Source organism: Colias croceus, chromosome 9 (assembly GCF_905220415.1).
Source record: "Colias croceus chromosome 9, ilColCroc2.1".
Lineage (NCBI taxonomy): Eukaryota > Metazoa > Arthropoda > Insecta > Lepidoptera > Pieridae > Colias > Colias croceus.
Genome location: NC_059545.1, coordinates 8236068 through 8257318, shown reverse-complemented (window position 1 = coordinate 8257318; position 21251 = coordinate 8236068). Strand labels below are relative to the sequence as shown.

The window sequence follows — 21251 nt, the reverse complement described above, 5'->3', positions numbered from 1 at the left end:
TTAGTGAAACAAACTAGGTAGGAACAGTTTTACAGAGGGTAAGATAGCAAAGTTACGCAACTCTATATAGGTAAGTTTGGAGATAACTCTACATTAATTTGAAATTAAGTATTCTAGGGTTCCCTTCGTCAAACGATGAAACTACCACATGTTATTGTATCGTAGGTGGCCTTTGGTTCCTAGATGATGCGTTTTAGCTCTGTTGCTTTTGTCCGTACCTATATTATAGTCACTGAACTTGATTATGACTTGCCATGACTTAAACCGCAATTCGATAAGAAATATAGAAAATTATAACAAGATATGAGTCATGACATACGACAATATTATGAACTTTGTATTGGTGAATGAAACACCGCACCTTCATGACAAACTCGTATTTTGATAATGTACCTACAACTTTTATTTTCTGCGCTATTAATCTTGCATGATTTAAATGCACGTTCATTGCTCGCTATGCGGATCTGTGTGTTAAATAAAGCGATTTACAACGCTGCAAGATTAACATACACGAGAGAAATACTTTGACTAAGCGCTGCAGCGCTGGATGTCGGAGATGCTTATCGATGCCTTATGGAGACGTGTGAATTAGGCTGTGAGAAATGTACGTGATCGTATAGAGTGAAAAAATGTTTCACTTCATATGCTTTATACGCGATGTGAGGCTTATTACACTTATGTGTGTATAATGCGCTACGTGATTGGAATTATTATATAAATGTAAAATAATTTATCGTATTTTTAAATTATAAATTATAATTATTACGATCAAAAATTGCAGAAAAGAAAAACTAAAGTTACACGCGTTGTAATCAAGAAGTCGGACGTCCGGAAATAAGAACATGTCTAATTAAAAAATTGCTTAACGTTAATACGTAATTACGTAAAAATATGCAATATTTTCTTTAGAAACTCGATAATTTTCTGATTGGTTTAAATTAAATGAAAGCAAGCTTAACTACACAAACTAAAATTATGTAAGTATGTCACAGTTCATTTACCTGCAAATAATATATTTACGAATTATATTATAAAATACCGTATTCGCGATATAATTAACTCTAATAATAGAGTTAATTATATAATTCTGTGTAATAGAGTTAATTATATAAAGTAATATATAAAGTAGTTAGTTCTGTTTTGTGTCGTTTTGCAGAGAGTTCATAAACATAAGCACCTATACTTATGAAATCGTGTAATGTAAACAACCTCACATTGTAAAACGTATTGCAGTTATCATGATTTGCTACGGATGGAATAATATATTATTGAATCATTAACATAATACAGTGTTATCTTGAGGTTATCTTACTTATAAATCAAGGCAAATATATACAAACTAAAATTATGTAAGTATGTAACAGTTCATTTACCTGCAAATAATATATTTACGAATTATATTATAAAATACCGTATTCGCGATATAATTAACTCTAATAATAGAGTTAATTATATAATTCTGTGTAATAGAGTTAATTATATAAAGTAATATATAAAGTAGTTAGTTCTGTTTTGTGTCGTTTTGCAGAGAGTTCATAAACATAAGCACCTATACTTATGAAATCGTGTAATGTAGGTAAACAACCTCACATTGTAAAACCTATTGCAGTTATCATGATTTGCTACGGATGGAATAATATAATATTGAATCATTAACATAATACAGTGTTATCTTGAGGTTATCTTACTTATAAATCAAGGCTTATTGTCGAGGAACTGCTGTGTTGCTGTGTACAGTTCTCTCATAGCAGTAAAGATGTCGTTCGGATAGTTTTTTCACTATCTGATTTTAACAGATGCTTGGTTACTATTTTTTTAGGTAATACTTTATTGGGTTGTTTTGTTTAAAGGCTTTAAAATTAGGTCATATAAAATAGTAAAATACCTAACTAGATATACGTTCTTGTCACCAATTCATTCATGTAACTCGACTCGGTTGCAGAATATCGTAGCTGCTGGTAATATAAGATTAGTTCCTATCATATTCATGCATAGACCATACATTATAAATTATTGTACTTGAAGCCGTATAAATGTGCTATCGCTATCTGCTAGCTCAAGAATATCTTGTATAGAGCCGATCGATGTGATTAAAAAGAGATTAGGCATGCATCCTTATAATGTAATACAAAATATTACTTTATAGGGAAATACTGATAAGACTAGTTGGATAAGAAAGTGTATAGTTAGCTTACATTTTGTTATTGTATTGACTACTTACTTTGTTATTGTTGAGTAAATAGTAAATTGACCGCTCCGCTTTACTGTAGCGACAAAAAATAATTATTAAGTACATAATTCTATAGGTACAAGTATTAAAATACAGGAAGGTAATACGACTTAGGTAGATACCTCTACGTAGATTGGTAAGTAGGTTATCTAAAAAACTAATGAAGTACAAAATCATATATAGTCCTTTTTCTAAATGGAATTATTAACAAGGCCTCCCCTTATAATTATATTATAGATAGCATAGTTTAGTAAACTCTGCGGTTCACGACGTGCGTAACCTAACAGGGGCCTTAGACAAACGTACGTAACGCCATGGAATAGAAACTGCTAACGCTAATTATTGACATAAGCTCATGACATTTTGGTAATGGTTCGATCACACTACCAACGACGCAGACGACCACGACCAAAGTTCCAATCTTGCCGAAATTTGTTCAAAATCAATATTAAAATCTCCCGTCATTCTGGTACACAGGAATAAAAAAATTCGAGGTCAATTAATAAAAAGAAATAGGGTTTTTTGCGATTTTCGCCGAGACGGTAAGTTTATCATACAATCACCTGAACCAAAATTGTATATAATCTAATTATCTATAAAAAAGGTTAAATACATTTTTTTCTAGGAGCCACCGTTTCTATGAAAAACCTGTTTGTTTATCCATTGATCTCAAAATTTTTTTTTCCAAACACCAATACGACAGGAAATTCTTAAATTTCATTTTTAATTGTGTTTTGCACAATTTTATTTAATTGCGACTGGATGAAAATTTTGTTCGTGGTCGTCGTTGTCGTTGGTAGGGTGACCGAATCCTTATGCAAAACATCATACGCTTATGTCAATTTCTATCGATAGCGTATTCTATTCCTTGGCGTTTTGCCGTTTGGCTAAGGCCCCAGGTATGCATTAAAACAATCGTTGTATCACAGTTCTCAGGCGTTACTAGGAGAAACTAACAATGGAACAAAGGCGATGCCACCAAAAGCGCATCGCGATCAATCGAACGCGCACACAGTATTGTTCTATTCTGCGTTTTGTCGACCTTACGATCACTCTGGTGGCTGTCACGAATAACGTGATATCTGCATCGAATTTCACGCCCGTCATCAGAGTTCTGTTATGCGGTCGGCCGCAATGCAAACCGAATTATTGTGGTACTCAAAAATTGTAACGCGATCTACCTGAATCGACGTATTGACCTCGTGTTAATTTGGCTTCAGACTGGTATAGAGTTGCAGAATATTGGCACATTTTAATAAGCAATATTTTAGAGTTTAACGATATCATGTTACGTGTTTATTTCAATGTAAATATATTTTAAGTAGATTGCGTTTCATTAATAAAATTATTTAACATATTATGCTCAATAAAATTCCTTTTATTTCCAGATATTGCACGCCCATCGAAGCTACCTACCTCCAGCTACTCGTCACTGCCAACTATTCCGCCCTATCGCGTGCTTGATGCCGCCATGCTAGATTTACTCCAGACCACATACAAGAGCGCCCAAGCGACGGTATTCGGCAGCTGGTGGCGCACGTGACATTCGGAGGTCACAATGAGCCAGTCCCCGGACGAGGCCCGCGCGGCGAGGATTCAGAAGTACAAGGAGGAACGGAGGCGACAGCTCACAGCTAGGACGGCGACTCTGTTCTCCGCTAATGTCACTGAAAGGTAATTGTTGAATTGCTTTGATATTATTAACTTGACGACTGTAATTGATAATATAAATTTCTATCATTAAATCTAGCATGTATTTTCTTCCCGGCATAAAAAGTAGCCTATGTCCTTTCTCGGGTATCAAAATATCTCCATACCAAATTTCATGAAAATTGGTTCAGTAGATAATTAATTCAAATCTTATCACCTGTTTATGTTCGGACACATAATAAACAGATAGTTTGTATCTATTTATGTTAATCTGGTTGAGAGTAAAGTAGACTAGCCTTCGAATATGAATTGCGATTTTTATAAAGTTGTAAAAGGCGAGAGAATAACTTTCTATTAGTTGCGTAACATTAATATGAATGTATTGTAAGATTAATTTTAATAACACATATATTCGTCTCATTTCAGGCGCCCCAGAAAACCAGCAGCTGCTCGAGCGCCTTTGGAGAATAATGCCACCTGTCTCCAGTCTTCCTCAGAGCTGAACCTCAACACAGCTTCCACTTCAGTACCTATAAGAACTACCCGTACTTCTCGGTTGAGAGCTGCCGCAAGCCAATCAGACAGCAACACGTCCCCAAAGAAGACTAATAGAAGTTCCTCCGTACAATCGCTGGTAGACGAAGACAAAGCGAAGTCACCCAGAGATAAATCTCGCATTCTCACACACAGAAAACAAAGCCACGAAAAGGAGAATTTAAAGAACGCGTCGACCGCTTCAGCAAAAGAAAATGGTGCTATTAGAACGAAACATTCCAATAAAAAAAATATTTTAGAAAAAGACAAAAGCAATTTATTAGTTAGTAGTCCTAAAGGAAAGAATATTGACGTGAAAGCGAATTCTAAAATAGATACAACGACTAGACAAAAAATAGTGACTGAAACGAAATTAGTTAGTTTAAAGGAGGACCTCAATAATGTTGATGAAGTTTTTAACGATATACTTGGTGATAAAAATATTTCGACCAGCTTAGAGAAGGATAATTTTGAAGACTTATATAAAGACCTCGTTGAGCGAGACGGCGATAGCAATATAGAAGAGATTTTACAATCAAGAAATGTGGATACATCAGAGCTCAAGCATAGCAATACAAGCAACATTCCGATAGTTAAAGAAGAGTTTGTAGACATATCCAATAATGTGAGAGTAGATAATGTTGGCGATGTGCCAAAAGTGAATGAAGTGGGTTTGTTAGGGGCTGTGTGTATACGAAAAGTGGAAAGGTTCAGTGAGTTGTTCAGTAGTTTATGTTCACCGTGCGAAGCTGATATATTGTTTGAAGATTTGCTTGCTGATACAGGGATTAGCAGCGCTAATGATTCGGTAAGATTAGACACTATTAAAATTAAAAAAAATTCTTAAAACCGGCAATACGTTCCCTAATGTTGTGAACTGTCATGGGCGGTGACCATCACCTACCATCAAGTGGGTCGCCTGCTCCATTTTTGCAATTAAAAAAAAAGTTAGGTTGTTTATATATACATATTTTTTGAAGTGAAACTTCTAGGCGCATTGAGGGTTAAATTTCAAGTTCACGTCATAGCAATACTGTCACGTCATGGTGTAAGGCGACGATTTTGGTATCTTTGAATATTGCTAAAGAAGTTTCACTTCTGACACGTGTGCTCAGCACACACGCTCTTTTTTATATTAGTACAATAATAGTAGTAGTAGTATTTTGCAAATAAGTATATAATATTATGTAGTTTTAAGTGTGATTGAGTAACAAATCATAAAACAAAAACATTGTGTTGATAAATTGCCATTTCTATAGGCAGAATGTGTTAAAAATAGTACAACAAACTAATGACCAAAAGTACAAAATGTTTATGTGAATTAAATTAAACTAGTATAGTCTATGTATATTTAGATGTAGTACTTAATATTAATAAGAGTATCCAATTGGTAAAATAATTTTTATTGCTGTTTCAAATATGTTATTTGTTGTAGTAAGAAATCCAATCAAGTTATATGTGGTAATATTTTACCATACTTAATAGTAATTAACCATGGTAAAATGTTTCATTCAGAGAATTTCCTTTGAAAACCTGGAAGAATCAGCTGCGAAAATCTAGTTGCTTATTTAATACATTTAACACAAAACAGTTAAAAGTACATTTTAGTATATATGCCTTTAATTTAGCAGACTTATAAGTTATAATATACTAGCTTATCGCCCGCGGCTTCGCCCGCTTTCTCTAAAACGATTTGAAATTTAAACTATCCAATCTCTCAAGTTGGATCGAACTGCACATGGTGTGCGAATTTTATTATAATTGGTTAAGTGGTTTAAGGACAAACATTGTGACACGAGATTTATATAATATATTTCATATATGGATTGCCAGAATAACTAATAGAAATTAGGAACAATGAATGAAAAATCATTGTATTTGTTAATTCTTTGTTTTTATTTGATATAGTGAAACTAATTTATACTGCGGATGGACATAAAAGTTAGGTAATAGGCATTATCATTCAAATTAGTATGAATTAATTTAAATTAGTTTTTGACAAGGGTAAATCTAAAACAATAGAACCAATCTAAAATGAGTATCCTATGTAACTATAGATTGTAGGTACATCAAATAATATATTTAAATTAATTATACCTACATGAGAAATGTAATGTATCGTTTTTATTAAAACATTTTAATAAAATGTGAGAATTTTAATGTATCGTTTTTATTAAAATATTACTTAGTATCTATAGTAATATTATAAAGGTTAAGAGTTTGTTTGATGTAAGGCGCTAATCTTTGGAACCACGGGTCCAAATTGAAAAATGTAATCACCGTTAGATAGTCTATCTATTGAGGAAGACTGTAGGCCATATTGTATCATAACGCAAAGACCAATAGTAACGGAGCAATTAGGGTAAAACCACGGGGCACAACTACTAACTAGTGTAACATAAATTAATCAAAACGCCTTTACCAATAAACAATTTTTAATGTTTAATTCACATTTAATTATAAACTAAGATTTATTTAAGCTTAACATAATGTGGCTTATTTTATGATAATACCATAATTTATAGTATTTAATATTAGCTTTCCATAAATGATCATCCGCCTGAGTCATGGACAGATAGACTATTATGTGTCACCTAATATTGTCTATGTATGGCATGAAACAAATATTTTTTTTTAATAAAAACACCCAAATTAAAAGGTTAAGTTTATTGAATATTAAGTATTTTTTTTTTGCTATGTACCATATGATAATTAAGTTGTATGTATAAATATTGGTACTGTACATAATACTAGCTATGCTCCGCATTGCTCCGCTCCTATTGGTCTAAGCGTGATGATATAATATAGCGTATAATATAGCCATCCTCGATAAATGGGCTATCTAAAACCGAAAGATTTTTTCAAATCGGACCAATAGTTTCCGAGATAAGCTCGTTCAAACAAACAAACAAACACTTCAACTTTATAATATTAGTATAGATTTCACTCAATTTACTCAATAAGATGAACATAAACTTAAAACAAGGAAATGAGAACTTTCAAAGACAACTTCGAAAAGTAAACATAATATAAATTCCGTAAAGGAAGCGGAAAGTAAATATACCATTCAAATTATTTGCGAAATTAGAAGTAAGATAGGATAATACATAAATGCCTAGTATAATATTATTATACTAGCCATTTAATTAAACTCAGTTATAGTATTTAATTAAATATGTGGAAGGAAGTACATAGAAGACATACATAACTGTATTTAATTATTTATAACGTCAGCTTATAAAGTAAATAATATGTTAGAGTTTGATAACAGACAAAAAGATGGAATTGAGTGTATAAAATCATATCTTAACATGAATAAATAGCAGAATAGACAAATGATTAAAAACAAAATTAACATACATGATAGCTCAACTATTATAATCGTTTTCTTATTGATTGGGCGATTAAAATGAATACTTTAACTGTTAACACAATGCAATAACCTTAATACGAGTTGACTCGCAATCAGGTCAAGACTGGAGCATATATGGGCATGTCATGAAATTGCATGTAAATTATCGACTCTTCATATTACTGCCTCATACGGTCTACGAGACTTTATATGGGCGAAACCTGTGGCAAAAACTAGTTCTGTGCGGTTAATGTTTTTGTATCCTATCGACTTGGTTAACGTTTGTATGATGGTATGTGTTGTGTTTTCGGTTGTGGTGGCGAAATTGTTGATGATTGGAATTCCATAGCCGAAATATTTATTGAAATATAAATGTTTATTTTTTTTTGGATTTTAGAATATTTTTAAAGACTAAGTACATATATGAATATTGATTATAGTGGCAAGAGATAAAATGAACCCATTGGAATAAAATGTTTTACCTACTTACTACAAATAAAAAAATGCACTATGCTTATTGCATCTACCATGGTCATATAACGTAATGGCGCGGCGCGGCGGTTCAAACAGACCAGAATAATGAATAAAAAATGTTTTCCTTTGTACCTAGATTAGGTGGGCTAGGAAATGTTGTTCTGGAGAGGAAAAGAAGGATAAGTTAGTATGGAACTCTGTTTTGAAGCTCAATCGATAAAATATTGTTTGGCGGTCAGTGAAGTTGACACGGGTCAGCTCGTAGGTAATAAATAACAACAGCTTATTTAATAAATCATGATTCGTACTTATAAGGAGCCTTTTGTAAACAGTTTTTACGGAAAATTTCTTCACAAGGCCACCATATGGGATTCGTTTCAAAAATACACGTTGCAGAATTCCCTTAAATGGTATTGTAAGTAGTTGACAGTTTTGTAAATATAAGCCGATGCAATACTGAAATGCTAAATACGAAAACGACATTTTATCTTCCCCTTTTCTCTTAAAAAATAAACTTTTGATAAATTTTCACGTTATAGGTATAAGTGATGCAATCCTTTGTATTGACCATTTACATTGCCTCTTACCATTAGATGAAGTACATATTATAGTACAAATAGACTTGGACAATATTTATTTAGATAAATAGTCATTTGCTATTTCAGTCTGCATTCATTAGTTTTTGTTAAAATCTATATTATATAAAATAAAGATCAAATTATACAGTTACAGAGATGTAACTAGTCTATATATTAGTTTCAAGATTTTTTTTTAAATTTAAGCATGAATTACTGCAAGCAATTTCAGAAGTCACAAAAACTTTGATGTCACGCCGTATAAGCTCAATATAAATTAATTAATAAACACAAGGTTGCATTACCAAGTATCATAAATCGCAATGTTTTTGCTGTGTCCCGTCAGATATTTTAATTGTAGCATCATCTGATATTGCGTGATTGATGAAAAGAGTTGTACATCGCAATTATTGGCAAATTGTTATTACGTATTGTTATTACAATACATGAACAAGGGTGTTCTGGATATGGTCGTAATGAATTTTTGAGTGATGAATTGTGTTTTTTGTTCACAAGTTGGTATGTAATGAATAAAGATTGCCATATCGGCATCAGTTTGTTAATATACAATGTGATTTATGATATTTGTATTGCGTGAACAATAAATGATTTATATTTTTAATTCGCGACGAAGATGATTAATAAGTTAATGCTTTAGAGTCGACCACCCGCCATTCAAACCATATACTTTTTAGTTCTAGAATTATTTTACGTATTTTATAATTTTACTAACTTGTTTTGTATTTTTTATAAAAGTTTATGTTTAAGACAGTTCTCAATGAGGATCTCCTCCTTTCCAAAGTGTAAGAAGGTTGCGGTAAAATGTATCTATTACTTCTGAAAAGGAAAATGTCTTAAAATTTAAACACGATATTCCGTGAAAAGCGTAGCATGCATAAGTGATAGTGAATGTATTTCCTTGTATCCATAGTTGAATAGTGTACACGCTAGGCGTAATGTAATTGGGTGAAATTGTATTTTTATTATTTTTTATTTAATAAAATAAATAAGGCTAATAACACACGTACCTACACATTGTGTCCTTATCTAGTTTTTAGGATCATGTCACAATTCGTCCTCGACCTAATCTATTTAAAAATAATATCTATTCGTAATTTGTGGCGGTGTATCTATAAAATGTACCCTTTGTTCAATTCATATGCAACTAAATATCAAATGTAAAATTGCAATTATATTTAAATAGAATACGAACGTAATCTTAATAGTTATACGCTCAACAAGTTTGTTTTGTTTGCATCTTATACGCCTCCGCGCCAGGCTGCGTCTAATGTGTTGTCAAATACTAAGGACACACCTTTACATAGACTGACAAATGATATGAAGTGAAAGACAGCGCCCGCGCAACGTCAGTTGCGAATACGACGCGCATACGACGCGCGCACCTATTGATAAATCACGGTTCATATTATTGTGAAGTAACCTTATTTTACATATTTTGCTCGTTATCCCTTGTTTATTTATAGTGCTACAGCAATTCCTTTATATGGCTATTCGTTTCGGTTTTATCGCCCTTGTGTTACCCGCGATCGCATGTGTGTGCGGGTAGGAGAGAAAGTTGTGTTAATCGAAGATTTGTGTTGTTACTTTTATGAAAATGTCGTATTGTAATTTGTGATTTACATTGATAGATGTTCATGTATTATGCAAATTAGTGTTCGTTTTAATAAACTTGTTTTAATGGCTAGCGCGTTTTTAGGTATGAGGTTGTGGGCGATTTGGTTAGAAAGATAAAATTCCACTCTTGGTATGCTAAAAAGCCAAGTTTGTATTAATCTAGTGACTTATTTAAGTATTAATTTTTGTCCATCTTAATAAATAAAAAGGTGTCATTAGCTTTATCGAATGCATAATGAATATAATCCAAAAACTCGTTACACACAATTTTCACTTAGGCCGATACAGCGTCAAGCGCAAGTGCCGAAACAGGTTCACGTACCATGTCACGATATTGTTATTTAGGTGACTAAGATAAGGTTTGTTATGGTACGGCCAATTCGGATGCATTAGTCAGTACCGGTTGGCATTGGATTATCAATTAACCGGTGTTCGGAAGCGATGTGATGTAACCTCGATCGATGTGACCAAATATAGGCAAACTGGCCGATATGCGCTCGGCTCTTTGGGCCTTGTAAAGATTGATTAGGGTTAGTATTGACGGGAAATTATTAGTGCCTATTTATAGATAGAAGTTCTTAATTGAATAAACGACGTTAATTTGGACAAGGGCTATGCAAATGACTTGTGATGGAACTCGTTATTGGATTAATGGGCTCTGATTGTATTATAGTGATAACTTAAATGAACAGGACGATAAGATGAAAGTTTTCTACGTTAGCAGTTATCTCTTTTATTTTTATGTAGCAAGATAAAAACGATGTTGGTTCGTTGTCTCTGAAGGTGACAGATACAATTAATTGCTTCTTCTGCTACATTTTATATCTACTGTTACAGTGGAACATTTAATGATCCCTGCTAAGGTTGTATAGCAAAACTCATACCTACGATGTTTTGTTTTGTAAAGATAAAGTTTACCTATTTATTTCAAGACAAACACAACAAAAGTTGGTAACCATCAAATTGCGAATTTTTGTATTTCATGCGACTTGAATTTTTCCAAAATAGCTTGCTATGGAAAACCAATTAAACGCAAAATTTTCCATTAACAAACACCGTAGACGCTGTTGTTTGCTCGTTTTGTTAACTTACAGAACTAAATTGTAATTAATAACGCTAAGCATACAATGGCACGTAATTACAGTGTAATAAATAAAAATGTTTACTATAATAGCAGTATGTATTAAGTTCAAGGTCGCTTTGTATACGATTAGTTCATTGAGCTGTGCCGTTGGGATCATTAAGTCATTGATCTTGTCATTATATAGGCCGATTGTTTTGTGTGACGTGCATCGGTGGTTAATTAGTATGTATCACTTGTACTGTTTGTACTTTTGAATTGATGAGAAATAAGTGTGGGAAGAAGTAGTTCTTGGGTAATATGAGCGATGGTTTTATAAATAATTACTTAGGTAAATCCATTGTGAATTGTGATGTGAGAGACGATTAAAAACATATTACAAACTTGTGTATAGTGTATAGATGTATATGTAATATTTGGATCTGCTAAAGAGAGTAGTAATGTCTGGTAGGTACTAACAAAATGAAAACATTTCAAGCATTCTTATTTTTCATTCTGTGAAATTACAATTACAAATTTGCGTAACAAGTGTCGACTTTATTCGACATAAACTTTATCCTCGCAGGTTTTTAAGATAGTAGGTCAAGCCAATCACATCAATAACAATTTAATAAATAGACAAATACACTATACCCGCTACTACTTACTACATGATTAAACATGGCATCGGCATTTGTTTTCATTTGAACGAACAAAGTATGATTTAACAAATATCTAGTTTGAATATACAGGTCTAAGTACAGTATGCGTCTCGTAAAAAGAACGCTGGATGAAAGTGATGGGGTGTGTTTGCGCATGGATCGAGTTTTGCACGTAAGCTATGTGCCGATTATTTTATTTTTGAACTAGGCTCGCGAATCGTGGCTTCGCAACTACCTATTTGTTATTCTTATACCACCTCATAACACCAAATAGACCGATAAATCGCCAATGCGCAGCTTAACCGTCAGCGTTCTTTTTACTTGACGCGACCTGTATACACGGTGGTCTTACTAGATCGTTGTTAATTATAACAAACCTACAACGCATACCAAGTGGACACAATGTAGGAGTATTTTCAAATCTAGATCAACATTCTAGCCAGCGAAGGACACGTCTGTAATTCGGCCTTTAATCGGACCTAGGTCTTAAATTTCGCAATGCCTAGTCCCACTTGATTAGAATGGAATGGACACTCGTTTGGCAATGTTACTTACCTTATTTTGTTTTATTGTGGTAGATAATTGGGTATTTAACCATTTTGAGTTATAGGTTGTTTTGGTTTTATAAATTTGTTTTGTGATACGCTGTTTATAATAATAATTACGTATACAGCTATTGTTTTGAAAACATTTATTATGTATATTAATCTTTTAGAGACTAATATATAAATCTTTTGGTAAACTAACAATTTATTTTTAAATTTATTTTGTGGCGACCTTAAGATAATCTGAATAACGAGTATCGTGTTTTGTTTTAATTTATATCCTTGAATATGTATTATGCTTAGAAAAGAAACAATGATAATATCAACTGGAAATTTTAAAGTAGTATAATTTTTGTTAGTAGAAAAAATAGCTTCATGTATTTTCAATGGATAAAGCACTAAAGCTTTAACTTTTTAATACGAACTTATTTTAAGATGATTTTCCTTTTTGAAACTGGAGATCACTTAATTTAATTGTTTAATATAAGAATGTAAATGTTTAAATTATATGTAAGTTCTTCATGAATACGACGAAGATTGATCAAAAGGAGGAGGAGAATCTATTTAATTTGCATCTAGTAATCGCCAGATCGTTTATACTTCACACAATGTTAGTCAAACAATTTGAAAACTACAAATTAAATATTTAATGACATCGTTTCATTTACCTCTTACATTCTAATTCGTTTATTAAATGTAATTACAATTTTCTGTTTAAATGTTTATTTTAAATATTATTATTTCACCTACGATACTTTGATCTTCGTCTTAGATTATACACAACTTTTCTCTAAATTAAAATGAATATTTAATAAGGTTCGTGGGATGTCTTCTGCATTGACTGGGGAAAACAAGCACGTCTTTTATATAATACGTGAATTGGTTTACCTTACAACATCTTTAGGGGGTTTGCGAACGAATAAAAGTGGCTAGGGATTTGTATAGGATCAATATTAAATATGTTTACGATAAAGGTAACTTCCATGAGCCGGATAAAAATGTTTAAAAGCTATTAGGCACCTACTAAAAAGCCACACATGCATCGTCTAACTTAAATTAAATTTCATTCCTAGTAGATTTAATTACTAGGGAATGTTGAGTATCAAATCTTTAGATATATCATATTGGGTTTTGTATTGTGATGCCTCATATGAAACTAAATAAATACCGTTAATGAATACCTTTCAGTGTCATGTGAATACATTACTGATTCTCATATAGTTTACGAAAGCTCAGCTTTTTATAAAGCTGATGTGTCACGATACAAATCCACGCAAGTATGAATACGGCCTAAAATATACTCAATATTCCTGCCTATTGATATTGGGGAATAGAAAATATTCGTATTTTATGATCGTCTCTGTTAGATCGTCGCTTGTTTGATGTTCGCATGTGTTTAAGTTTTTATTGAACTCACGTCTGTCTCTTACATAGGTCGTAAATGATAGGAGTGAAAGAACTCTTGATATTTATGCGATTCGAATCATAAATTTCATGAGTTTGTGTGAGCATCATGCGAATCTATTTCAAGGAGTGCAAGCCGGTGAGTTTACTTAAATCTGTAGATTGTTTCTATTGTATTCTGATTTAATTAGAAAATATGTAAATCAATAACGTTGTTACTCAATCACACAAACATTAGTTGTAACTATAAGTAAACTTATTAGTCTAAGATCCGGCTGCAGGATTAGTGCGTTCATCGGTTTTTTGCTGAAAACCGAATTTTTATGTATATTTATAATTAGGAGAATATATATCGACTAGGTTGCCAGTCAAAATTTGGCCGCAAGCATGTTTAATTAAAAATTTTCTAATCGATTTTTGGGAAAAAAATTCGTTCACTTGTTTTTTTGAATAAAATGTAGTCTACATCACGGCAAATGATATAAAGATTCAAAAAAATCACGGTTGCCGCTTTTCACCTGGCCGCAACATCTTGGCAGCCTGGTGCAAACAGGTATGATTTCGATTAATTTTTACGTTCATAACGTACATTTATGAATCATATATCAAATTAAAGCTAATTTTTTTCTATTTATTATCATATATGGTTGCCTAATTAAATCCGGCCGCAAATAAGGGTTGCCGGCTGTTAAAGATGTTGAATATTTAAGGTTGAGTGAAAGAAAATATATCGTCCTTTTTATTTTTTATTTAATATAATTAACAGCCGATCCTCTCTTTTTCTCGTTGTTTCGCTGTCGCACGCGAATGCGTCGGTGTACTAATAGGCGTAAATATTTATAATTTTTAACAGCCGGCAACCCTTATTTGCGGCCGGATTTAATTAGGCAACCATATATGATAATAAATAGAAAAAAATTAGCTTTAATTTGATATATGATTCATAAATGTACGTTATGAACGTAAAAATGAATCGAAATCATACCTGTTTGCACCAGGCTGCCAAGATGTTGCGGCCAGGTGAAAAGCGGCAACCGTGATTTTTTTGAATCTTTATATCATTTGCCGTGATGTAGACTACATTTTATTCAAAAAACAAGTGAACGAATTTTTTTCCCAAAAATCGATTAGAAAAATTTTAATTAAACATGCTTGCGGCCAAATTTTGACTGGCAACCTAGTCGATATATATTCTCTTAATTTTAAATATACATAAAAAGAATGCGTCGGTGTACTATAGGCGTAAATATTTATAATTTTTAACAGCCGGCAACCCTTATTTGCGGCCGGATTTAATTAGGCAACCATATATGATAAAAAATAGAAAAAAATTAGCTTTAATTTGATATATGATTCATAAATGTTCGTTATGAACGTAAAAATTAATCGAAATCATACCTGTTTGCACCAGGCTGCCAAGATGTTGCGGCCAGGTGAAAAGCGGCAACCGTGATTTTTTTGAATCTTTATATCATTTGCCGTGATGTAGACTAACATTTTATTCAAAAAACAAGTGAACGAATTTTTTTCCCAAAAATCGATTAGAAAAATTTTAATTAAACATGCTTGCGGCCAAATTTTGACTGGCAACCTAGTCGATATATATTCTCCTAATTATAAATATACATAAAAATTCGGTTTTCAGCAAAAAACCGATGAACGCACTAATCCTGCAGCCGGATCTCGTACTATATTATTATTGAAACTATCTTAATCTTTTTAATAATGCGTTCTCTCTATAGCTCTATATACCTATATCTATATAATCTATCTACTGCAGCATATAAATGACATTATTACATAAATGGACTTTTTTTTAGTAATGCGATCTTCTGAAACTTCTACTGTAGTTTATATCCACATGACACAATAAAATAAATTGCTAATTTATCCTTTTGCAGCGAGCAAAGGCTCCGGAATGCACGCCACCGTGCCGGCGCGCGCAGCCGACGCGCGTCACGAGTACGCCGAAGCGGGCGCAGGAGTCGTCGCCAGTCGTCAATGGGGATGGTGAGTAACCTTTATTTAGTTAATGACTAAAATTGTAAAGAATGTACGTACTGAACAGTTAACTTCTAGGGAAGCGCGTTCCATATTAGACCACATCTCAGCTTAACATCAAGCGAGATTGTGGTCAAGGTCCCTATTAATAATAAAAAAAGACAAATGTAGTGTATGTCTTTAAGACGACATCAATAAGACTCAAGTTAATATTTTGTGTAAATCGCTACCATATCAGTTTTGATAGGGGTGCAGGATTGATGAAGCATGCTCAATTCTTTTCGTAGGTATATCGTTACCCTATCAATTTTGATGGGGTTGACTAGTTTTGATGATATGTTTTATTTGTATATGTAGGTAGATACCCAATGCAATTCGTCTGCATCACGGCTTGCAGCATGTTATTTATTAACAAAATTAATGTTAGATATTGAAAATCTGTCCTAATTTGATCGATACACCGCGACCGGTGAAATGCATTCAGCTAATGTATTGGAGAGTCAATAAGAGAACATCTTGCGATGTGAATTTGCACTCAGCAAAATTAGTTACGTGGAGGTACCATTGCTTCAATAAATTCCGTTCGGTACAGCGTTTCGATGGATGTTAATAGATTTCGTTTCTTGTACTCAGTATTTTAGATATTGGCACTTATCTGTGAGATACGGAAATACGTTAGTTGAAGATTTAGTATAAAAGTGAAGTTTGATTCATACTTTTTAGGGTAGTAAAAAAAAAGTAAAAACTTATCATTGTACTAGCATCATCAAGACACAGACAACAATGCAACAAAATTCCCTAATTTCCACTATTTAATGAAAGTGTAAAAAACCGCTTGCAGTTGCAGTCGATATAATTAAAATAAATAATTATCAAAGATATGTTAGTGCCGCCATAAATTCTAACAAAGTGACTGATTGATAACTACCAAGGGTTTTGCGAGCGCAGCGTGTATTTACTATGTCTGTAATTACGTCTAGATAAGATACGTGATCTTATGTTGCAACTTGCGATCACGAGACGGCTTATCAATACGTTTGATGTTTTGTAGCCTGCGTGTAAGCATTTGTTGTATGGCGAAGTGATACATATTATATTCTTATTCTTAATATATTGTAGTTTTTTTATTAAAATTAACCGTGTAAATGTTTGAGATGATGTGATACTTATTCAACTAATAAAACAGTTCTAGTTTCAGTATGATATTTTGGAATTGTTACTAACAAGTTACAACGTTTACGTCTATTGCTACAATTTTGAAAGATGCATCATCTGAGATGTTACAGCAAATGCTGAAAAGTGAATGTATGTTTCATAATGATTGGATAAAGAAGTTACAAATACATAACTTGATCTATGTATTATACGAGAAAATATATAATTTAGGGGTCTTAATATTCTGGCTTGAACTATTACGAATTGAGGGCGGATTACAAGTCATAAATTTAAAAGTCATTCTTAATTTCATGTGTGCATTTTTTTGGCAAATGTGCCAATATCTTTATTTAGGGCAAACTTAATCGCACTTTTATTAAACTATTAACTGCTTGGCAAATTATTATTTAATATTTTAACTTTTTATTTGTATTATGATGTTGAATTACGTACCTATATGGATATCCGTAGGTACAACACATACAAGTATAAAATAATACCTAATTTTTTATTTATTATTATTAACTTAAATAAGGCAATTGGCTTAAATGGGGAACAAAATAGACTGACGACCATGATAATTATAACGTTTTACATACAACAATTATATTCGGTGCAAGATTGATTGCCGCATTATAATGGAAGCGTATTAATTAGCGGCCAATATATTCATCATTCGCAAATCATGTTTACGCACTAATCGATACATTAATCACACCAGGTATGGCAACACAATATAATAAATTGGATATAAAAGTGGTGTAATGCGTGTTTATCATGCTCGTTGTACCGTGCAGATTCTAAATCGATTCAGAGTTACATGTTACGATATCTAAATATGATAATATGAACCTTGTATTCGTGGTTAGATATTTACATACTGTTGTATAGTGTGCTTGAGATTTAGGGTGGCGAAGAACAAAACATTTTTTGACGTATTTTCTTATTTTTCCAAGACCACAGACACTACGCAAAACATACCAACCCACAGAATTTATTTTTGTCCTGCAAATAACCTTTTTCAATCTGTTTTATAGTAGAATAAAATAATGCAGATGGAGTAAATTGATATCAAATTAACAGTTGAGAATGACGCAAACTCAAATGAACTTGCAATCGAATTAATTGTCATGATAATTATATTTACCTCCCGTATTAACATTTAACAACATGAAGTCTAGACTCAAGCGCTTTATAGTTAGTTAATAATTATGCATACGTATTAAAAGATCCTTCTGCAAATTTAAAGTGAACACCTCCAAGAACATCGTGTCATAATGTATTATTCACAGGCGCTAACTTCTACCTAAGAAGCATTCGTGCACATCATGGAGATAAAAGTCGCCTGAATAATTGAACAAAGCTGTTTGTACCTTATTTTTATTAGCCTCTTATATCTAGGTATTACATAGGCTTCTAGAAATCGTCAGTGAGTCATCATCGTTGATTATGGTGTTATAACGAGATTGACTTTCGATTCTTGATTGGCTGTTACGCTTTCACGGCTAAAATGCCGATCGTTTGCAAATTTGGTAGCTAGTTAACAGTTGGAAGGATTGTAATTTATAGATTAATTGGCTTAATAAAGAAAATATGTAATACAATTATTGTGCCAACAATTTCGAAGCGAAAGGTAAGTTATTGCGTTTGGAAATAAATGATAGCTATTGTTACTTCCTATTTAAAGAGATTGTTATCAAAAATGATTACATTTATTATAAAATTGGCGTTTCCAGTAGCACAATTAATTTAAATACAGACTGGTGGGATAAATATGCAGATAAATTATAAATTCGTAATTTATGAATTATAATTTACAGGTAAATTATACAATCGAGTGGTGTAACTAAACGAGCTATTAAAAGATAATGAATTTATCTTATCCTAGGCTAGACCTTTAATTTACAACGTCGTTTTAAGTATTATAATCTTTAGAAGTAAATAAATACATCAACCAAGACTCACCCTGATATCTTTTAGTTGCGTAGGTACTACGTAGGTAAATAATAATAAAATGAAATGTTATAACAGAAACAATGTGCCGTAAAATTTTCAATGAAAATGCACATATAAATTATGAAGAGCGTTCAGTAATCCTTGTGGTACTCTCGGGAAATGCATGCTCGCTCCAGAACCTTCGGTGCAAGGTCGACCGGCGAGGTGACGGTCCCGACCTATTTAGTTTAACGATATTGAATAGTTTTAGTAACCTTTGCGAGCTTATTGTTACGTAAGGACATTGGGGTATATATATTTGTTTTGATATCAAAATATATTGTTTGTCGCTCAAGTGGCATGTATTAGCTTGAGAGTTAGTTTTTTTGAGATCGATTCGATCGGTGCCGACAAATTTCAATGCCCGATGTATGAAGCAAAATGTTAGTTAATATACATTATTACTTAATCGAGGCAAAGAAGAAAAGGGTACGGAATAGCCAGGAAAAATGTTCATAATACATTTGACAATGAAGATATGAATTTATTCTTATATCTTGACGTAACGTTAGCCGTAATTTTTTACATATTAATATACAAATACAATGTTAATAACCATTATTAAACATGACGTCGATAAAGCGATCCTTCAAAATTTCGTGGAAATTGTGTTGAATATAATTTTAATTTTGTAAATAAAAAGCTACGTAGGTGTACGGTGTAAGTGGCATTAGAATTTTGTGTAGGCGCTGCGGCACGTCAGGTAAATAACACTGAAGATAATTTCGTTTCAGTAAGGATGTATTTTGATATTAAACAATATCGTATTTTACTATGAACAAGTTTCAAAGAATGTTAAGTTAACAAATTAGGTACATATATTGTAGTTAAGGGTTCAATTTTGTTACGATACTTGGCTTATTGAAGATGTGTTGACGTTCCTTTATTCTGCATCATCTGAAATACTTGCAAAGATGTTAAATACCTACAGGTTGTTCGTCATAATACGTATCCAAATGTGTAAATGCGTTCGTTGATCTTACTGAAACAATACAAAATATCTTACGGACGTTATATTGTTGTTCTAAAACTATTAATACTTATACGACAACACAATGAAATGTGTGGAATCGTATTAATAGCAAAAGAAAGGAAAAACAATCTTTCTTAAGAATTTTAATGGCTTCAATAATAATTGAATGGTTTTCGGAAAATGCCAGTATATTTTGCAAGATGCCGGAAATGAGTTAGCGCGGGCGGTGTGTGTATTTTTTATAATATTAACGATATTATATAAAATAATATATGTTTAAGTTAAGTCTTATTCGGTGGATTTCCCGTGGGTTTTGACTTCCCGTTCGAAGATATGCTGTAGTCGCTGTTTCTGCGGTTTGTGATCTTCTGTATTATTCATGAACTAACTTTTAATATGAATGTATATTGTAGCAAGCTCTCTGATATTAAAATGACTTCGTTTTACGGGGTAGTTTTTCTTGTCAAATCGATGTTTTGTAACAAATGTCCATCTTAGTTTTCTAGTATTTTCGAAGCTTTTGTATTACTTTTTAAATTGTTCTTTTCGTAAAGCACATCCGGACAATAATTCAATAAATAGAACTGATTATCTACTTCATAAACAATATTATTAAGTTTCTTAGCTCCAGGCTTGATTTACGTTTCGTTTATATGTTCATATCATAACATGAAATAAATAGGTATGCAAATAAGTTTACCCACGAAATTATTTTTGCAAAACTGTTTACTTATTCATACACGACCACTCCGCCACCTAAATGTTAGGAATGAACTCATAGAGCGAAATACACGCTGTCGAGTGTGAACTGGGGGTAATGCACCCGTTTTAGTGGCAATCACGGTTATTTTATCTGTGACTTTTCACAGCTCAAAAATCACAGTGATTTTGCTACTGCTACTTTTATGTATAAGGTATAAATTTTTATATCAATTCGCCGCAAAAGGTTAAATAGAGTACAATATAATTGTTAGCAATGGAAATAAATCTTCAATAACTTAAATTT

General features: G+C 32.4%; 1 protein-coding gene across 5 annotated transcripts in view; it reads left to right on the top strand.

Moving 5' to 3' along the window:
• The window catches only part of LOC123694186 (supervillin-like), a 147167-nt gene that overhangs the window by 12759 nt on the left and 113157 nt on the right, over positions 1–21251 (top strand). For 4 of the 5 annotated variants that reach the window (XM_045639533.1, XM_045639535.1, XM_045639536.1 and 1 more), the window contains exons 2-4: positions 3619–3904; positions 4307–5222; positions 16023–16131. In XM_045639533.1, coding sequence (XP_045495489.1) covers positions 3789–3904; positions 4307–5222; positions 16023–16131 — 1141 coding nt within the window. In that variant the 5' untranslated portion in view covers positions 3619–3788. Of the gene's footprint in view, positions 1–3618; positions 3905–4306; positions 5223–13984; positions 14261–16022; positions 16132–21251 lie in introns of those variants that run through there. The other variant, XM_045639538.1, reaches the window with a different exon arrangement.